Below are 18,900 nucleotides of genomic sequence, written 5' to 3' on the forward strand. Positions count from 1 at the left end.
GCCTAGTTTTACATAAAAAGCACTAGCGAAGTCAGTACAAACTAAAATTTCATACAGACTATGACTTGTTTATACTGCTCTGTATACTATACACTGAAATATAAGTGCAATATTTATATTCCAATTGATTAATTGTATAATTATATGATGAAAATGAGAAACTAAACAATTTTTCAGTAATAGTGTGCTGTGTCACTTTTGTATTTTTAGGTCTGATTTTGTAAGCAAGTAGTTTTTAAGAGAGGTGAAGCTTGGGGTATGCAAGACAAATCAGACTCCTGAAAGAGGTACAGTAGTCTGGAAAGGTTGAGAGCCACTGTTCCAGCACGCCGGGAACCAATCTACAAATACAGGGTGAAATTTACCCTGGTTAAAGGGCCAGTACTAGGGTTCTATTCTGATTGGTATTTACATGATATGTAGACTTTGTGCATGGGCCCTGATGTAGCAGAACATTTATAGTGCTTAACTTCTGTTTGTTTGTTTTAGTTTTTGAAGTTTATAATATTTTGAATAAGGAAATGTAACACATCCCAGTTTATATTGGTAATTATCCTGGCACATTGTACACCTAAGTTTCTGAATGACAGCTAGACACTAAACAAAAAATAAAGATCAAAAAGTATTGTCCCCATTTTACAGATGGGGAGCTGAGGTGCAGCGAGATTAAGGGTGGAATTTTCAAAGGAGCCATTGAAATTCAATGAGATTTGGGTGCCTAACTCAATTGGGCACCTTTTGATAATCCCAGCCCAAGTGGCTTGCCTGAGGTCACACAAGAAAGCTGGGAATTGAGCCCAACTCTTCTAAGTTCTAGCTGATTCCCTACACCCATCCTCCGTTGGTAGGAAGACGTTAGGGTTGAAGTGACGCATACTGGTAAGTGAATGTGTTGAAGCTGAAAAAGACTGACCTGAAGCCTAGTGAAGTCAACTAGGAGTCTTTCTATTGACTTCAGTAGGTTTTGGATGAGGTCTAAACTGCAGCTGCCCATGCCAGACCCCTCTTCTGGACAGAGAAAGAACGTTTGTTCGCTAGGGATGTCAAGCTAGCCATTTGTACACATGCTAAATAAACACACATTAAAAATACACTTGGCTGTCAAATTCCTGGATGTTCTTTTGCAGTCTTCAGTGTATCCTTTTAAGCAGTCCTGCTTCCTGTGATATCGTTTGCTTCCTGACCTCAGAAGGGTGCAGTGTGGATGCACTCATTGATATGTGCTAGGCACTCAAATATTCTAATGATGTATAAGTACCTAGCTAGTTTCCAAATTCAGTCAATCCTTGGCCTCTCTCCTGAGGTTGCCAACAAAACTGCTACTTGCTGTTGAAGTTTCACTTGGCCAGTGAGAACTGAATAGTAAAGTGTGTTCTTTAAAATTGAACGCTGGATGGGGACTGTGTGGGGATTGTATATTCAAACGTAATGGTCTGCTCCTGCTCCCATTAAAGTCGATGGGGAATTTTCCATCAGAATAAGTGAAGATAATACAAAGCAACAGGTAACACTGGCCCTTTGGTCTTTCGGGGTGTTAGAATTTTCTGTGTTCTCATGTGAATATTTCTTCTTTCAGGGAGCCCAGGAAGCAAAGAGCCACATGTTTTTAATCTGACCTCCCTAACCAAGTCTGAAAATATCTTGTCGGCGTCATTGCATTATTACATTGGGGACCTACTAAACGCTACCTGGAGTTGTCCCCGATCCGGAGGCTGCTCTCGTCATGGACACAGGAAACCTGAAATTCAAATAGATTTCTCGGTGTTGAGCTTTCCTTCTGATGGGAACCAAACTCGAACCCTGGGACATTTTCTAATAAATGTTTCCATGGCTTATCGGGATGTCCTTTCCTGGCAGTGGAAGGACATTACTCATGTCCTGAGTGAGGCAAAGCAGAATGATGAACTTCTGATTGGTGTGAAAATGGCCTTGACTGGCCGCTATTCCAGGAGGAGGATTCCGTCCTGCTATGAACCTTACATCCTGGTGTACGCCAATGACTCTGCTATTTCAGAACCAGAGAGTGTTGTTTCTAGCTTGCAAGGACACCGTAATTCCCTGGTTGAGGGTTTCCCCAGACCGGAAGGCCACTCAAAGAGCAGCTTTGGTGAACAGCGACGGAAACGTTCCACCAACATCCTGTTGCCCTTGCAGAACAACGAGCTCCCAGGTGCCGAGTACCAGTACAATGAGGATGAGGGGTGGGAAGACAGAAAACCCTACAAAACCCTCCAGCCACGGCTGGTAGAGAGGACAAAAGGTAAGAAAAAGCAGAGAAAGAACAACCACCAGAAGAGCCAAACGCTCCAGTTTGATGAGCAAACCTTGAAGAAGGCAAGAAGGAAGCAATGGAATGAACCAAGATACTGTGCGCGGCGCTATCTCAAAGTGGATTTTGCAGACATTGGCTGGAGCGAATGGATTATTTCCCCTAAATCCTTTGATGCATATTACTGCTCAGGCGAATGCCAATTCCCCATTCCAAAGGTACAGTATTTTTTTCCCCCACTGTCTTATTCTCCTATCTCCAGAGAGTAGGAAAACACATCTAGGTTTTATGAACTGCACATATTTGTTTACAATGGTAAAATCCAGCTTGACTCCTATTAAGCTCTAGAATGTAGTAAATAAGTAATATTTTATGTCTGTTCTTTAAGGGGTAGTTGTTAAAATAGCTAATATGAAGTTAGAATTGCTTTATACAAAGATATAAAATCAAAGTTATATAGCAGAATTATTTTTGTCCAGAATCCAAATGTGCTGTAAATTGCTTATTGGGTAATAATAATGTGTGAACTGGTGACCGTCCAGTTTAATGAAGCATAATAAAGGACTGATCCTATAAATGCTTATGACCAAGTATAGTAATTACCATACTGAGTTAGTCCCAATAGAAACCAATGAATGGGACCACTTGGAGTAGTAAGCGCTATGTTTGGTAGTAAATATTTTCAGGGTGGGGCTCTGAAAGGGGGAGGCGGGTGTAGAGTCCTGGAAGTGGATGGGACTCTATGAATAATGATTACTCTGGTGAGTAAGGGTTCCATGATCTGGCCCTGTTGCATGAGCTTGGCTTCTTGAAATCAGTAGGCCAAATTTATTTCTGGTGTAGCTCCATTGGAGGTCATACCCACAGCTCCCAGCCTACCAAGGCCACAAAGTGGGATGCAATATATAACAAAGACCCAAAATGGGGAGAGGGGGACACACACAAATTATTCCTGGTATCTGGAAACCACAGTAGATGTAGGGTTCATTGTTCTTGCCTTAGCCTTATCTTCACCATTTTCTCTTTTTCATGTAACTAATTGTCAGCACTGAAAGCAAAATGATTTCAAATCGGTGCGGAATTTGGGGATTAATCGGAATGATGTCTTTTTTCAATGAAAGACAGATGAGATGTATGGTAACATCCGGGATAATTTAGTCCAGTATGGGCCTGATCAGGAAGCCTTTACTTATGTGAGCAGTTCTGTTGATTTCAGGGAGACTGCTCACTTGAATTAAGATTGCAGGATCAGACTCTAAAACTTGGAGGGCTGGCTTCATTTTTGTGCCTTTGCTGAGAATTCAAAATGCAAACAAGGAGATTTGCAGTGTTCTTGGAGCCATGTTATTAGAAAAAACTGGTGGATGAGGTAACCTCTTTAATTGAACCAACTTCTGTTGGTGAAAAAGACAGGCTTTCGTGCGCCACAGTGACCTAAAGAAGAGCCCCGTGGAGCTCGAAGGCTTGTCTTTCACCAACAGAAGTTGGTCCAATAAAAGGTATTAACAAGATTGTTTGTTTTTCGGTGGTAGTAAAACATTCTACTGGGTCTTTTTGGCTTCTCCCTCTGTGATTGATAGCATCCATGCTCTATCATACCTATATCCCCACGTATGGGTTTGAAACAGACCCTTAACTTTAGCAGCAATTTGACCTGGACTTTTTCCATGTTAACTTTGAGGACGTTAAGTTATAGCAATGCCCTGGGCATTGCTCTGGTTAAGGCTGTGTCAGCACTTCCAATTTCAACCTTGTTTATAAGGATTTTAAACGCAACTGTAAAAAATTTGCTCTGGGGATTGACCTTGGCCCAAGAGCAAATCATTCATATATGTAGCAATATTTGAAATAGATCAGTGTGGCTATTTTAATGTACAGGAATGCAAAAACAAAAATAATTTTTAAACTAATTCTCTCAGCTGCTCCTTCTACCTGAAAGCACTTTACATTTTAAATGAATTTGGGCATGTTGTGAGCCGTGTAATATGGGCAAACAGATGGATATTTTGAAAGAAGTAAAACAAACAAGGAAAACAATTTTAAGCTGCCAGTTATTCTGTATGAGACTGCTCCAAACCCCACTGGAAATCTGCTACTGACTTCTATGTGATTTGGATCATGTCTTACAACGACGACACTATTTTTCTATCTGTGGACAATCGTTTTTTCCCTGTAAACGCTACACTTCAGTGTGCTGGTGTAGAAGCTGCATCTGCATAGCTAAGTGGACCAGTTCCTTGGACATTGTTTAGGGTCTCTAGATTAAAAAAATAGTATTTTCTTATAGCTCTGTTCTGCAGGGCTTCAGATCCTCAAATGTATTTAGGCAACTAACTCCCGTTAATTTCAATGAGAACTAGGTGCCTAAATTCTTTTGAAGATCTGGTCCTTCAACTCCCCGTGAAGAGTAGCTCAGCTCTTGGTGGAGTGTAACAGTTCACGTCCAGTAAGTAACATGTAACATGCCATTTCAAAATTGGCACCCATTCACCTGATGGCACTGTGATGGCTTGGTAAGCGGGCGCCTGTGTTGTGTAGCAGGTAAATGGTATGTATTCAAAATAGGCCTGATCGAAAGCCCATTGAAGTTAATGGGAGTCTTTTCATTGACTTCAGTGAGCTTTGGGTCAAACTTCACGTGCATAAGAACATGCACCTTCAACAACAAATGAGCTTTTGCAAAAATACGCTGAAGTACACCATAGGTGTGCAGTGAGGTTATCAGAAGCACTCCTTGCCAACTCTGCTCACACTGAAGTCAAGGGTTTGGCCAGTGCTGAGAGCGTCTGCAAATTTCACCCACAGTTGCTGCTAAATGCCTATTAACATAACAAAGAAAGCAAGTTTCATATAAGGATTTATGTTCTATTTTTTTTTTTAAATATGGAGATCCCGAGGCAAAAGAAAAGTCCCTTTTTCCCACAAACTGCCAAACCCCAGAAAATAGAAAGAGTAATAAGAACATGCACTTTTTGTATGTAGCACTTTCTTTGTGTAGCACCCTGAAGGGCCCTAAAACACTTCACAAACAGAGGGCTTGATTCCCATGGCCTTGCATCTCTGGTAGTTAAAAGCAAATGCGAGCCTCCCATTCTGATGTGATCATTTTACTATCAGAACTAGTTTGTATTCGCTGCACTAGTGTAAATCACTACAGGAGGTGCAAAACCTAGAATAAGGGATTGCTCACCATCAAACAGGGCCTAAGGTGGCGTCCGTTCTGCACTAGGCATGCTGCTCAGCTGTCTGGAGAAGGGGAAGTGAAGATGAATTGGTTCTAACAAAGCTGCTATTTGAGGTGTAGAGACGCTAAAGGGAGACAGTGTGCTTACCCAGACATCGGAGAAGACTTCCCATCTTTTGCCAATTTACTTGAGAAACCGTAGTGGTTTCTTAACAGTCTTCTTTAAACATTTAGAGTCAGACTCATGCTCAGTGAAAGCAGGTGTGAGTCCACGGAGGGTTGAGCTCAGTTGCATCAGGTCTTAATTTGGTTCTGAGAACTAAATGCACTTCACAGTAATGGTTGCTATTTATTGTACGTATTACTTTGTGCCCAGTAGTCCCAACTGAGGTTGAGGCCCCATTGTGATAGGCCCTGTACAAACAAGTAAGAAAGAGTCCTTGCCATGGAAAACCTTAAGGTCTACATAGATGAGATGGACAAAAAAGGACTACTGACCCCATTTTACAAGCAGGTACATGAGGCACAAAAAGATTAAATGACTCGTCCAGTGTCACACAGGACATCTGTGACAATCATGAACTAAATCCAGATCTCCTGAGTCCAAGGTCAGTGCCTTAACCACAAACCCATTCTTCATCTCTAAACATACTTTAAAAGACTTGGTACAAATGTAGGGCTTGAACCTGCATTTCTTAAGCATGCAAAACTCCCACTTTGGGGTATATAAGGAATGTCGGATTGGCTCCTTAATGTAAACTTAAACGTGACCTTTGAATAACTCTTTCCTGTGTTCAAATGGAGTGTATCTAGTTTATTATGGAAGTAGGTGACAATGTCATGTCTCTGGTTCCATGAACGTCGACAGCAAATTCCCATTGATTTTGGGATCCAAACTGTGCCTGTTGTGCACGTGTGCAGTGTGAAATACAATTTGCACCATGTGAACCAAAATCCACTTTGGTTTTTTAGTGCGAATGAAGATTCAACACATGACAAGGAGAAACAGGCAGGTTGAGATCCATGTAGTATTCTTGATCCATGCGCACGACTCCCATTGACATTCATGAGAGCTGTGCATTTGCAAACTGATACTGTAGCTGTCAGATAATACCAAAAATTCATCTGTGCTTATGGATCTACAGCGGTCCTTCGGTGAAGGAGAACTGAGCTCCATCTAGACTGGTTGACGAACCTGTTGGGTAATTAACAAAAGATGCGCCTCTTCCCCTCCCACCCCCACCCCCAATTCCCAACCTTACCCTCTCCCTGTTTCGGTGAAATGGTTAGAGTGCTGTCAAACCCACATGTGCTGAACTTGCAGAATACCATAGAGCATACAGGCTAGACAGTCCCTCTCCCAGGTCAGGAATGAAAGCTGGTCGCTGACATCATTCTCTCCACTCCTAATGCATCTATAATGAAATTCAACTGGGCAGCAAGTCTCTCAAGGATGCGTGCAGCTTAGCAGGTGCAGCCCTAACCACAGCTGGACTCGTTCACAGATCTGGCCACTTGGAGGTTACTGGGTTTTTCCCTTACGCCACTCCCACTCTAATAGAAAATCTCATGTGAGATCCAGCCTGCTTTTCATTAGTAGGAACCAGACAGAGCAGGCTGCCTTCAGGCGAAGATGATGTAACACGCTCTATGCAGGGTATATGCCAGTTTAACCCTTTCCATTGGGAATTTTAAAATGCTCCGCTTTGGCCTGACTCTGCTGCCGGTGAAGTTGTCCATTGACTTCAATGAGAGCAAAGTTAGCCCAAGCCTGAGCGCCTTGAAAATCCCACCCTTAAGAGTAAGGGGCTGTGTATTTTCTGTGGGCTAGAGGGAAACACACAAGACATTTCAGATATTTAAGGAAATAGGTGTGATCCGCCCAGTACCAAATAATGTTGACACTTACTGAGACCCTTTGCCAGATGATCCACCACACCCAAAGCTCCTTCTGATCCCATGGGAGGCCTTTACTCCGAGCACCTTTGGAATCAATCCTGTAAACAGACCTGTACTTTAATCTGTTTAATTCAGAGTGTTATTGAGATGCAATTGTGTATTTCAGTGCTCCATCCAAAGTGAGTAGTCCAGTGTTTGAGTTTAAAACCCCACCCAAACGGAGTCAGATCTACTGATTAGCTGAACCAAAACCTCAGCTATTAAGGACAGGCATTATACCATAAACCAGTAAATCCCTGCTCTCCTCTTTTGTATGACATAATTATGGCTGATAGTTTCAAACTTGACCAAAGGAAACCATAAGAGTGGGGAGAAATGCAAAGTCTTTAGGAAACTAAAATAAAACACCAAATAGCAACTTTGTTAAAACTGATTAATCTTCACGTCCCCTCCTCCTGACGGTTGAGAAGCATTCCTAGTGCAGAACGGCCGCCACCTTAGACCCTGGTAGTTTAGGTCTACCTAAACCTAGACCCCATTTCAGTGATGGTGAGCAATCCGTGATCCTCTAATGCCTCGCACCTCATGTAGTGAGTTTGGGGTAGCACAGGTTCCCTGTCCGAAGAGCCATTCAGGGCTCCCAATAAGAAGCTGAGCAAAACTATGAAAATCCATTTTCAATTCCTATCAATCCAATAGACATCGTGGATATTTTCTCAATAATAGGATTCTTATTGATTTTTTTTGTGAGAACTATAGGGACCCTCGGACATCGAGGGCCATAAGCTCCCCTTGATTTTTGTGCAAAATGCTCATTGAGAGCTGTGTGTCTGGAACAACCTTATCTATCACCTGCTTTCTGACTTCACAATTTATACAAAAATCTTAAGTTGTGGGAGCACTGAAATTTTTAAATGCTCTATAAAATGTTGCAGAGGAAATCACAGTCTCTCTTTAAAAAGCTGTCTCGCTGCAGGATCTCCGAGTCTGGATAACTGTATTTTTGAGCAGTCCCTTTTCAACCATATTTGGCTTATGGCTGTAAAGAGGGCTCTCCTTAGAATTCATGGCTTTTAAGGCACTCCATCATGCCTTATTGCACTGGGGACATGGAGCTCTGAGGTCGTTTTGTTCTATTTAAAATCATAATAATGTAAAGCTTATTGAAGCTTCCTGCAAGAAATTAAAAAGAGAATTTTACTGAACTCTTTGTGTTTAAAAAAAAAGAAAGAAAGGGCGGGGGGCTCTGGCTGCAGGTAGATACAGAGAGCTTCTTGCAAGGCTCTGAGGCCCAGATCCATAAAGGTATTTAAGCGCTTAACTCCCATTGATTTCAGTGGAAGTTAGATGCCTAAATATGTTTGAAGTTGTGAGCCTGACTGCCTTCAAATTTAACTACCTTAAAATGGAGTTAAGGGAACTCAGGATGGGTCCCATGCATTGCTCCGTCTCTCAGAGTGCAGGAATAGATTCTCACATCTGGAGAAGAAGAAGAAAAGTTTGGATGATGATAACCCTAACCAAAAAACAACAGTGGAATGTTCCCAAATGGATCCTTTTGAATCTTGCATCAAAGGATTCCTATCCTCGCTGAGAATAGTTCTAGCAACATGATATGGAAACTGTCCATTCTGACTCATTGTGGTTGGAATTTAAGGATCGCCTGTCTCTGAGATAAAGCAGAAGAATACCGTTGGCATTTGTTTGCTTAAATGGAGGCAGGTTGGAGATCCCTGCACATCACCAACATAACTACAAGTAGATATTCCTAATTATATTGTGTATATGACATAATGAGCCAGAATCTCCAAATTGTTCCAGTGCTTTTTCCGTGGAAAGTCATTTGGGCCTGCAAATCAGGTAGTTAGATGTCTAATCCCTGTGACTGATTTTTGCAGATACAAATTCTATCTTTTGTGTCAGGAAAATTGCAGGCTCTCTGAATATTTGGCCCACTGAACCCTGCCTGACATTTGAGTAGGAGTATTTTTAACTCTGTGACTGCCAGGTTTTAGGTCTGAAATGAGTTATAAAATGAAGTTCTGAATATCTTTCTTAAAGGACAGTATCAACAAAAAAAAATCATATTCTTGTTGGGTTTTGTCGTATTACTGTGTTTTCCTGTGTTACTAGTACTGCTACATAGGTTACTGAAAATGAAAGTATATTTAAAATCTTGTTCTAAATTTGTTTACTCATATTGGGCAATGAAGTTAGCTCAGTCAATTTTGTTTTCTAGTTATAATCAGTGGGCCAAATTCTGCTCAGTTATAGAAATGTAATTCCAGGTACCTTCAGGTTTACACCAGTGACTGAGAGCAGAATTTTGCCTTAGTGTTAATAGGTTTACTACTGATGGAATTTGTTGGGTCTAGTTGTGCAATGATGTAAAATGATGGTGTAAGTTACAATCAGAGGTACATTTACACCCACTTACGCTGCTTTTCTGACTACGCTACATCCAGCATATAACGTACACCACCATTTCCATCAGTACAAAGTGTCCTGGTCTATATGTTTCTGATGCAGCCGTTGCCCCTAGATGGGGTGTGTCTCTTGAAAAGGCAAGAAGTTAAGGGCCACTTTCTTCAGAGTAAGAAAACTCTAGCTGAATTGTAGAGCAACAGTGACACCCAGCGGCCAGTAAAATTAATCCAAAAATGGTATTCCCTGAAGATATCCCGAGGGATATACCGTGACAATTGAGAACAGAGGTACTCAGAATTGCTGCCGCTAGCTAGCCTTTTTGACTCATCGCTGTCTTTCTTCAGGGAATTGGCTATATTTTGTCCCAAACAATGAAGCGCAGTGTTACCATGTAAACAATACAGTTCCATTTTAACGTGCACCTTCACATTTCCTTCTCTTCTTGTTCTTTCTTCTGCAGGTCTTGAAGCCATCGAACCATGCCACCATCCAGAGCATAGTGAGAGCAGTTGGGGTCATCCCTGGTATTCCTGAGCCTTGCTGCGTCCCTGACAAAATGTCTTCTCTCAGCATCCTATTCTTTGATGAAAATAAGAACGTGGTGCTTAAGGTCTACCCCAACATGACAGTGGAGTCCTGTGCATGCAGATAACATCCCAGATGAGCCCTTTGAAATGTCTAAATTGAGCTGTTGCTTTTTCTTTTCTCCCCCGCCAATGCATTTCATTCAAAAAATAGATTTATAAACAAACCTGAATAAGAGAGAAGATACTGAATGGAGATATCCGGGCAGGGGAACTTAAACTTAACTCACCCTTGAATCTGACTGAGAAGTAAGCTTTAGCAACTGGCGCTAACTATTTCTGTTGTAATGGACAAATGAAAAGTGAAATTTACAAAGGACTGTTCAAGATTTTTTGGAACTGGCAGGAGGACAACGTTGATTTATTTTTGTACAAGGCTTTGAAAGTGGCAGCCGCTGTTTGATTTTTTGTGTCTGTTCTTCTAATGACTAATGGGGAGGGAGATTAAGAAATACATTATACATTTGAAGCTAGGCCTTGGGTTACTGAACAGCTCAGCAAGTGCTAAATAACCTGAACAAATCTAACTTATCCTAAGAGCCTTAGAAAATCCAACGTAAACATTTATTTCCTTGATCTGACATCATTGATTTCACGTGTATATTCATTATTGTATAGCTTGTTCTTTAGAATTCAGCCCATGTGACATTCCTCCCCTCAGATTAGATAATATAAATCCCAGTTATGCTACATGAGAAGTTGTGATGTCACACAGAGTATACTGGGGAAAAATTGACCCAAAAGCCTAGCACAGTGATTTTCAACCTATGGTCCACAGACCCCTGGGAGGCTGCAGATTATGTCTAAGGCTAGGTCTATATTACCCGCCTGAATCGGCGGGTAGAAATCAACCTCTCGGGGATCGATTTATCACGTCCCGTCGGGACGCGACAATCAATCCCCGAATCGGCGCTCTTACTCCACCAGCGGAGGTGGTAGTAAGCGCCGCCGACAGAAAGCCGCAGAAGTCGATTTTGCCGCCGTCCTCACAACGGGGTAAGTCGGCTGCGATACGTCGAATTCAGCTACGCTATTCACGTAGCTGAATTTGCGTATCTTAAATAGACTCCCCCCTGTAGTGTAGATGTACCCTAAGAATGCTAAAGGGATTCATACCTCCATTTGAAATTTTTTAGGGGTCTGCAAATGAAAAAAGGTTAAAAAATCACCGGCCTAGCGAAATGCAAGTATCATACTCAACAACACAGCTGGCTGAATAATGAACAAATATTTTATCTCATGTGTGCAGATAGTCCTTAAGCAACTCATAAATGTCTAAAATTGTTACATGACATTTGCTGAATAATTCTTTATCTGTAGCTTATTTGCATGAACTTCATTGATTATTTGATGATCAACATTTAGTCTGTTAGCTAGTTTTGATTGGTTACAGAGGTCAGATGGTATTGTTTCCATTCCCTTACTGGATACATGTTGCTTTTAGAATCAAATTGTCAGTTCAAACTTTGCTCCGTGAGAGTTTTCTCTAATAAATACCCAAAATGTGGTGTTTCCATGAACATTCCTGCCTGTAAATACATTTGCTAGAACAGCTGAAGAAAGTGAATCCTACGGCCCATAAACACAGTTGGAGAGATTTCACTTTTTATTGAAGGGAATATATTCATGGAAACATTTTTGAGGTATTTGCCCAACTCCTCATTTTCAGCTACGTGAAACCTAGAAACATTGATGCTTTTGAAAGAGACTGCTGCCGATCAACACTGGAAAGAACAATAATATAGCTTATTTAATTTGTTAAAATGTAATTCTGGTCCCAACCTTCCTTTTTTTTTTTTTTAAAAACCCACCTCAGTAACTAACTTTGTGAAACTGCATCACTGATCATAAAATATTCACATTTCCTAATCAGGGGACAAATTCTCATGACCAAACCCCTCCATGGCACCTGTGTCAAGTTTCCCACTGTACTGAAGTCCTCAAAAAGGAGTTTCAGTGAGTAGACACCTACCTGAAGCTTCAGTGGGTGCTCTAGGTTAGTTTGAAAATGACCAATGATAATTTACTATTGCGTCATCAATGCCATCGTGTTTGTCACCTTGATGTGTGTCTGCAGGTGTGGGGAAACAGAGACAAAGTTCCAGTCAAAAATCGGTGGGCGTTTTGCTTAAGAAAAAATTGTAGATTAAGTCCTTAATTTCCTATGGGCCCTAAGCGCATTCATTGTTGGTCTGAATTGGGGCCAGATCCTCAGCTGGTGTAAGCTCAGTTAAACTCAGTGGAGCTGTGTCAGTTATGACCGTTTATACAAGTTGAGGATCTAGTCCCTAAAGTCATAAAAGTTCAAGTGTTCTGAATCTTGCCCTACAGGGAGAGTTCCAACGAACTGTAAAAGACAGATCAGTAGAAATGTTAGCCTCTAAGACGCAAACCAGGCATGTGCAACCCCTGTGATCATAAGCCATGCATGTGCAAATTCCTTAATATTTGATGCACTTCCATGTGTGGCAGAAGAGTTAGCACTGAAATGTGGTGAGTTGTCTGAACAATTGGGGGGGTGGGGGAACCACACGTTTTTCTGACGCAAAGGGAAGAAAAATGCAGACAGAAAGATCCTTCCTTCACCCAGCAGATTCCTGAATTGCTGCTGGTGGTAGAAAATGTGTCTGTCTGTGTGTGAAAGAGATCCTGTGTACAGTGTAAATGGAAAGATTTAAAAAGACAGTTCAAAGCACCCAAGTGTCCATATTCTGTGGGGATTACCTTGAATGTTAACTATTGGCCCAATCCTGCATCCACTGAAGCTACTGGGAGTTTGCCATTGAGTGCACCGGACCCAGGACTGGCTCCCGCTAGCACACATCAACCCTTGCAGAAGTGAAAAGTAGATGGTTTTTAAATAAACTCCCTCCCTACGAGCTGCAAAGAAAAAATCAATTTTTTATCCAAAAAAAAAGTAAATCAATGGCTGCTATAACAATAAACCCTGACCAGCTCTAGTCACTAATCATTAGCGAGACTGTCAAAAAGAAAATTGCGTAGAGCATTAGTGGGTAACTGAGTCAGTAGTTCTGATGTTTTTTCCTTTAGGTTTAGGTGCCAGCTGAAGACAAATAGTTTCTTTCCCATCTCTTCCCATGTAATATTGTTGATGATTATTAGGGACTAAGTTCTTTATTGTGATATGCACCCACACTTCCCATTGAAGTTCACCTGTATACGAGGATGGAACTTGTCCTAAATTTGTCTTTGTAAGTATTGCAATGTTTTTCCTTCTACAGGGCAGACAATTTGTGCCATGCACTACAGTAGGGATGATTTATTTACCAACAGCCTTCCAGAAAGCCTGCAATTCTAACTGTTCTATATTAAGGAATTGGTATGCAACTGTCTCAGCCAACATATGTATCTACTTTTATTAGAAAAAAAGCATTTATTCTTGTTATTAAGGAATGGGGACTATTTTATGCTATTGACTTCATTAACCTGGAATGGAGAAAAATAGTATTCTACAGCCAGCCAGACTTTTTTCACAGCAGTTTGGGTGGGGAGGGAATGTTAGAGAATTCTTATCCTAGGTTTTATATGTGCTGTGTGTGGCTGAGAGAAAGAGAGTGAACAACAGATTCATGGGCCTAAATCCTGCCACAATGTAAAAGGCATCTCAACCAGTTAGGCAGGCATAATATAAGTAGGCCAAGACACCCAGACTTCTAGTAATGATGCAAAAGAAGAATATAGTAGGGTGTAAGCCTGGAGCCTAAGACAGGAAAGGGTCATTGCGTCTGACCAAAAGGATGAGTTTAACGGGGAGGAGTATGCCTCAATGAACAGTGACATTTTAACCTGAGTTAAGAACACACCTTCTCTCTCTGCACTGAAGACATGCCCTCAGTTACACCTGTCCAAGCCAGAGCATTCCCATTAACATCAGTTACTTTGAATTGGCAGAGACATGTAACTGAGAGCACAATCTGGCTGTCGCTCATCTGTTTCACAGGCTCTCTCTGAACTTACAACTTTTATGTGAGTTTCAGGATTTTGGCCTCATGTTCCTCAGGTCTGTACCTGCAAAAGCAGCAATAAAGAATTCCAAATCACCACAGAAGTGTATCAAAGAAACAACAGGGCTACAGTAATATATAACTGTTCAGTATGCAAACATGAGAGTTGACCTTTACCAGCTCCTAGAAGGAAGTCAGACACGATTCTCTGCCATAGATTTTTCATATTCAGTAGTACAGCACGGAGCTGGGCTTTGAACATGATTGTTAAGCAATCCAGGCCCTGTTTCTTGCTGTTTCCATTCCTGTCAAATCCTTATTAGGAAAGGCCTTCAATTTTTAAAGGGTACATGAGTTCACAATCTGCTTTTCAAAATGCCATTGCACTCAATGGTCCTATTGGCTTCTTAAAACCATCCTGATTGAGTCTGTACAGCACTGTTGAGTGGTAGGATTTCATGTATTATCTTTTGATACCTCTTCTATGGTGCTCGTAGTGATTAAGGGTAAAGAAAGTCCTGTCCTGCCATTCTTATTTATGTGATTTGTTCCATTGATTTTAACAGAAGTCCCATGGAATGCTTCTTCCTGTACAAGACTAGTATTGGCCATGTAACCAGTTTCCCAGCTGACAGTTGCAGGAAGATCCCAGACAGCAGTGGTTCACACCAGACCTCTGTCAGCCTAGTAACACATTAAATTTTTAAAGCTAGTATCATTCTGGTATCCCAGTCTCAACCAGTATCTGAGGTCCAAATTCTGTTGTCAGTTGCTTGGTGTAACTGAATGCAGAATCCAGACCTAATTAATTATAAGGTCTCAAACTGTGTCCCATGGTGGTTGTTTTTGTAAGCATTGTGACTTTTAAAACAGGGGTCACATCCACCATCAACTGAAAGTGGTTACCCCATCAGTAGCTTAAGTTAGTCTAATGTTTGCAACTCTAGTTTGCCTGATTCTGACCTGATGATCAGTTTCATGGTTTAACATTATTGACTTCAAAGGTGTTAACTACATCAATGCCAATCAGGTTTAAGTTCAAATTATCATTAAGAAGGAAAAATAACCATCTCAAACTCTTTCATCAGAGCCACTCCTTTGTTCTCACCTATGTTGACATTCACACACTGCAATCACCCCAGGAAACCCCTCTCTCGTTAAGGGTGTATAAGTGATGTGTTTTGTGTACAAAACTTTTTCATTCATACCTCTCAGTGAAGGTTTCTGAATAAAGCAATGTCTCCTTAGCCATTTATTAATCATGGACAATTTCTGTATATAGTTATGCGTCAATACAGACCTTACAATGATTTTCCAAATAATATTAGTCCCCTGCTTAGTTCAGTTTGGGGTAACCACCCTGCCCATATTCTGGTAATTCTGTTCATTGGTAAATGGCTCTGCCTCTCAGCTAACAAATGGCATCTCCTGCTAGTGCATTGTTGTTGCAGCTGGCTCAGAACACAAACGAGAACAACTTGAGCGACAGCCATATACCTTTTTAGCTGGGTTTTCAAAAGCACTCAGTATTGGCCTCACTCTGCTCCCCTGAAGTCCGCAGTAAAGCTCCCCTGTGGGAGCAGAGTGAGGTCAGTGCTGAAGGCTTGTGAACCACCCTTCACCTTCAAGCCTAAATAAGGAAGCTTATTAGCGTATTACACAGCGTGCAGCATCTGAGGCCTAGCCTGCAAATCCAGGTGAGTATCTTTACTCACAGAGGAGTAGAGCCAACGAGACCACTCCTCTGTGTGAAGAGTGGCAGGAGTGGGTGTCTCTGGAGGCCTGACCTTGTAAGTTACTGAGCATCTGCCAGAAGGTGCTAAGTGTCTCCAAGGCCCCCGTCCCTGTACCAAGAGACCACCTCCTTAAGTTCCCATCGCTTGGGAGATGCTCAGCAGTTTGCAAGGTCATTTTAAAGTATTGACCCCTCCTCTTCTCCTTGTAAACAAACCAAACCTTCGTAAATGTTTTTAGTTTAGAAGTTAGTATGTACAGACAGTGGCAGTAAGTAAAAAAAATAGTTACCCCCCAAAAAAAGTTATTTGTATATGGAAAAAACTTTTACAGATGCTTTTAATTTATTTTATGGCTGTTGCCTTCTTGTCCTTAATTCCCATCTTTTGATGCTGTTAAGACAAATCAATTTGCACAACAGTTGCAAGATGAAATGATAGATCCTTGACAAGATCACAAGGGCACGTTGCGGTGACACTGTGAAGGACACGTTTCACTACTGATGTATAAGCTTGCCCGCTATGTATCGTTTCCCTTCAATAATGGGAATCTCACTACAAGCTATGAAAAAAATAAATAAAATCACTTTGAAATTTCATTTCCTTCTTGTGTACTCGAGTCTTCCAAGGATTATTTACTCTGCAGTGCTTTATACATGCAGCATTTGGGAACACAGCCAACAATTCAGCTAGACATTGCATTCATTAAATGAAGTAAATCATGGCTGGGGAGTGGGCCCTGAATGTTCAGTTAATGGTTAGCTGCTATGACAATAACCACCTTTGTTGTGCATAGGATCTAATCCACAGCCCAGTGAAGGCAAGGGGATTGCTTCCATTTCAATGGGATTTGCATCTGGCCTATAACTAGTATACTGGTATACAGCAATGCACCTGAATGTGATGCAATCCCCAGTAGGTCATGAAAGGCAGACCAGTTGGGAATCTCTGGGTAAAGGTAAAAGGGGAGAAAAAAGGGATCTACTCTAGACATGTGGCTCTGAACCTTTCCAGACTACTGTACCTCTTGCAGGAATCTGATTTGTCTTATGTACCCGAAGTTTCACCTCACTTAAAACCTACAAAAATCAGACAAAATACAGAAATCACTTCCGCATTTTTACCATCTAATTAGAAAATTAATCAATTGGAATATAAATATTTACTTGCATTTCAGTGTATAGTTTATACTGCTCTAGATACAAGTCATCATATGAAATTTTAGTTTGTACTGACTTCATGGATGCTTTTTATGGAGCCTGTTTCAAAAAACTAGAAATATCTGTAGGAATTGATACCCCCTTGTTGAGAACCACTGCTATAGACCATCAAGTCAGGCAGAGGAGGTAGATGAAGTATTTCTTAAACATATCCCAAACAAGACTTGGTAGTTGTCATCAAGCATCAACAGTGTGGTGCTCTGCTCTATCCAATGTTGATAAGTCAGCTGCATGCATGTGCTGTCCTCTGCTCTGCGTAAATAGCTGGCACAGCAAACTCCAATAAGGTATGAAGGCATCCAGCCAGGTTTATTGCCAAATGAGAAAGTCTCGAGCTCCCTGCATCAGGTGTCTACAGTTCTGCTAATACATATGTGTTCCCTGACAATGGACCAGCTCAGGCATAGGGATTTACCACTGCCCCCTAGGCCAGACAGACAACCCCTCAGGAGTGCATTCTTATACAGCAGGTACAAACAAGTTACACCTTATTGCTGAGGTATTGAAGTACAACCCCTCTATGTAGTAAGGTGCTGCCTATCAACTTGTACATGTTGGTTTGATCAAAACAACCCCATCCATTATATTACCCTTTTGCACTGGTCTTTAGGATGGATCAGCATATTCCTGCTTATCTGTGTGGAATGTGCTAGTATCGGAGAGTTCTGTTACAATCCTGGCATAGGTTTTATCTCTAGTGTCCAGTACCTTTTAGGTATGTGTGTTTTTGCAACATCAGCCCTCTCCTTGCCAGACTCTGAGCAGGGCCTGCCTCTTGCTCACAGCTTAACTTTGCTTTATGTTACAAAGTCTTGACCATTACTTTAGTTCAGGTCTTAGGGGCCTCTAATACAAGGGTTTATGTTTCAGGGCCTCATCTAACTACAGTAGTAATCACAAAACAAAATGTCTAATAAGTTCTTGGAATATATTGGGGCCAACTTTGTTTCAGAAGGTGGAGGAAGTAACCAAGGGACTGACATTTTTAGATTTGATTCTGCCTATGTCAAACTTTAACATATGCAAAGAACTGGTAGGTAAGCTCCCATGGGAAGAAAATCTAAGGGATAAAGGAATTTAGGAGAGCTAGCAGTTTCTCAATGAGACAATATTAATGGCTCATCAAACTATCCCCATGTGAAAGAAAGATAGGCAGAATAGGCCACCCTGGCTCCATCAGGAGGTATTTAATGACCTGGAAATAAAAAAGGAATCCTACAAAAGTCAAAATATGGAGAAAGGCAAACAAGCTCTTTAGAAGGTGGGTAGGAGGAAAGAGGACCTAGGGAAGTATAGGCCAATCAGCCTAACTGATTCCTGGAAAGATACTAGAACATTACTAAACAATCAATTTGTAAGCACCTAGGGTGTAACAGGGTTATAAGACATAGCCAGAATGGATTTGTCAAGAACAAATCATGCCAAACCAACCTAATTTCTTTTTTGACAGGGTTGCTGGCCTAGTGGGTGGGAGGAAGCAGTAAACATGAAATAGCTTGGTTTTAGTAAGGCTTTTGACAGAGTCCAACATGACATTCTCATAAGCAAATGAGTGAAATGTGATCTAGATGAAATTACTATAATGTGGGTTTGGAACTGGTTGAAAGACTGTTCTCAAA

General features: G+C 41.3%; 1 protein-coding gene across 1 annotated transcript in view; it reads left to right on the forward strand.

Annotated features, from left to right (window-relative positions):
• BMP3 (bone morphogenetic protein 3) overlaps window positions 1-16,660 on the forward strand; it is a 29,898-nt gene extending 13,238 nt beyond the window's left edge. Inside the window, exons 2-3 of the mRNA XM_008165686.4 lie at window positions 1,577-2,487; window positions 10,240-16,660. Of these exons, the coding sequence (XP_008163908.2) occupies window positions 1,577-2,487; window positions 10,240-10,431 (1,103 nt within the window). The 3' untranslated portion in view covers window positions 10,432-16,660. The remainder of the gene's footprint in view (window positions 1-1,576; window positions 2,488-10,239) is intronic.
• Window positions 16,661-18,900: the final 2,240 nt, after the last annotated feature.

Source organism: Chrysemys picta, chromosome 5 (assembly GCF_011386835.1).
Source record: "Chrysemys picta bellii isolate R12L10 chromosome 5, ASM1138683v2, whole genome shotgun sequence".
In the NCBI taxonomy this organism is placed as follows: Eukaryota; Metazoa; Chordata; order Testudines; family Emydidae; genus Chrysemys; species Chrysemys picta.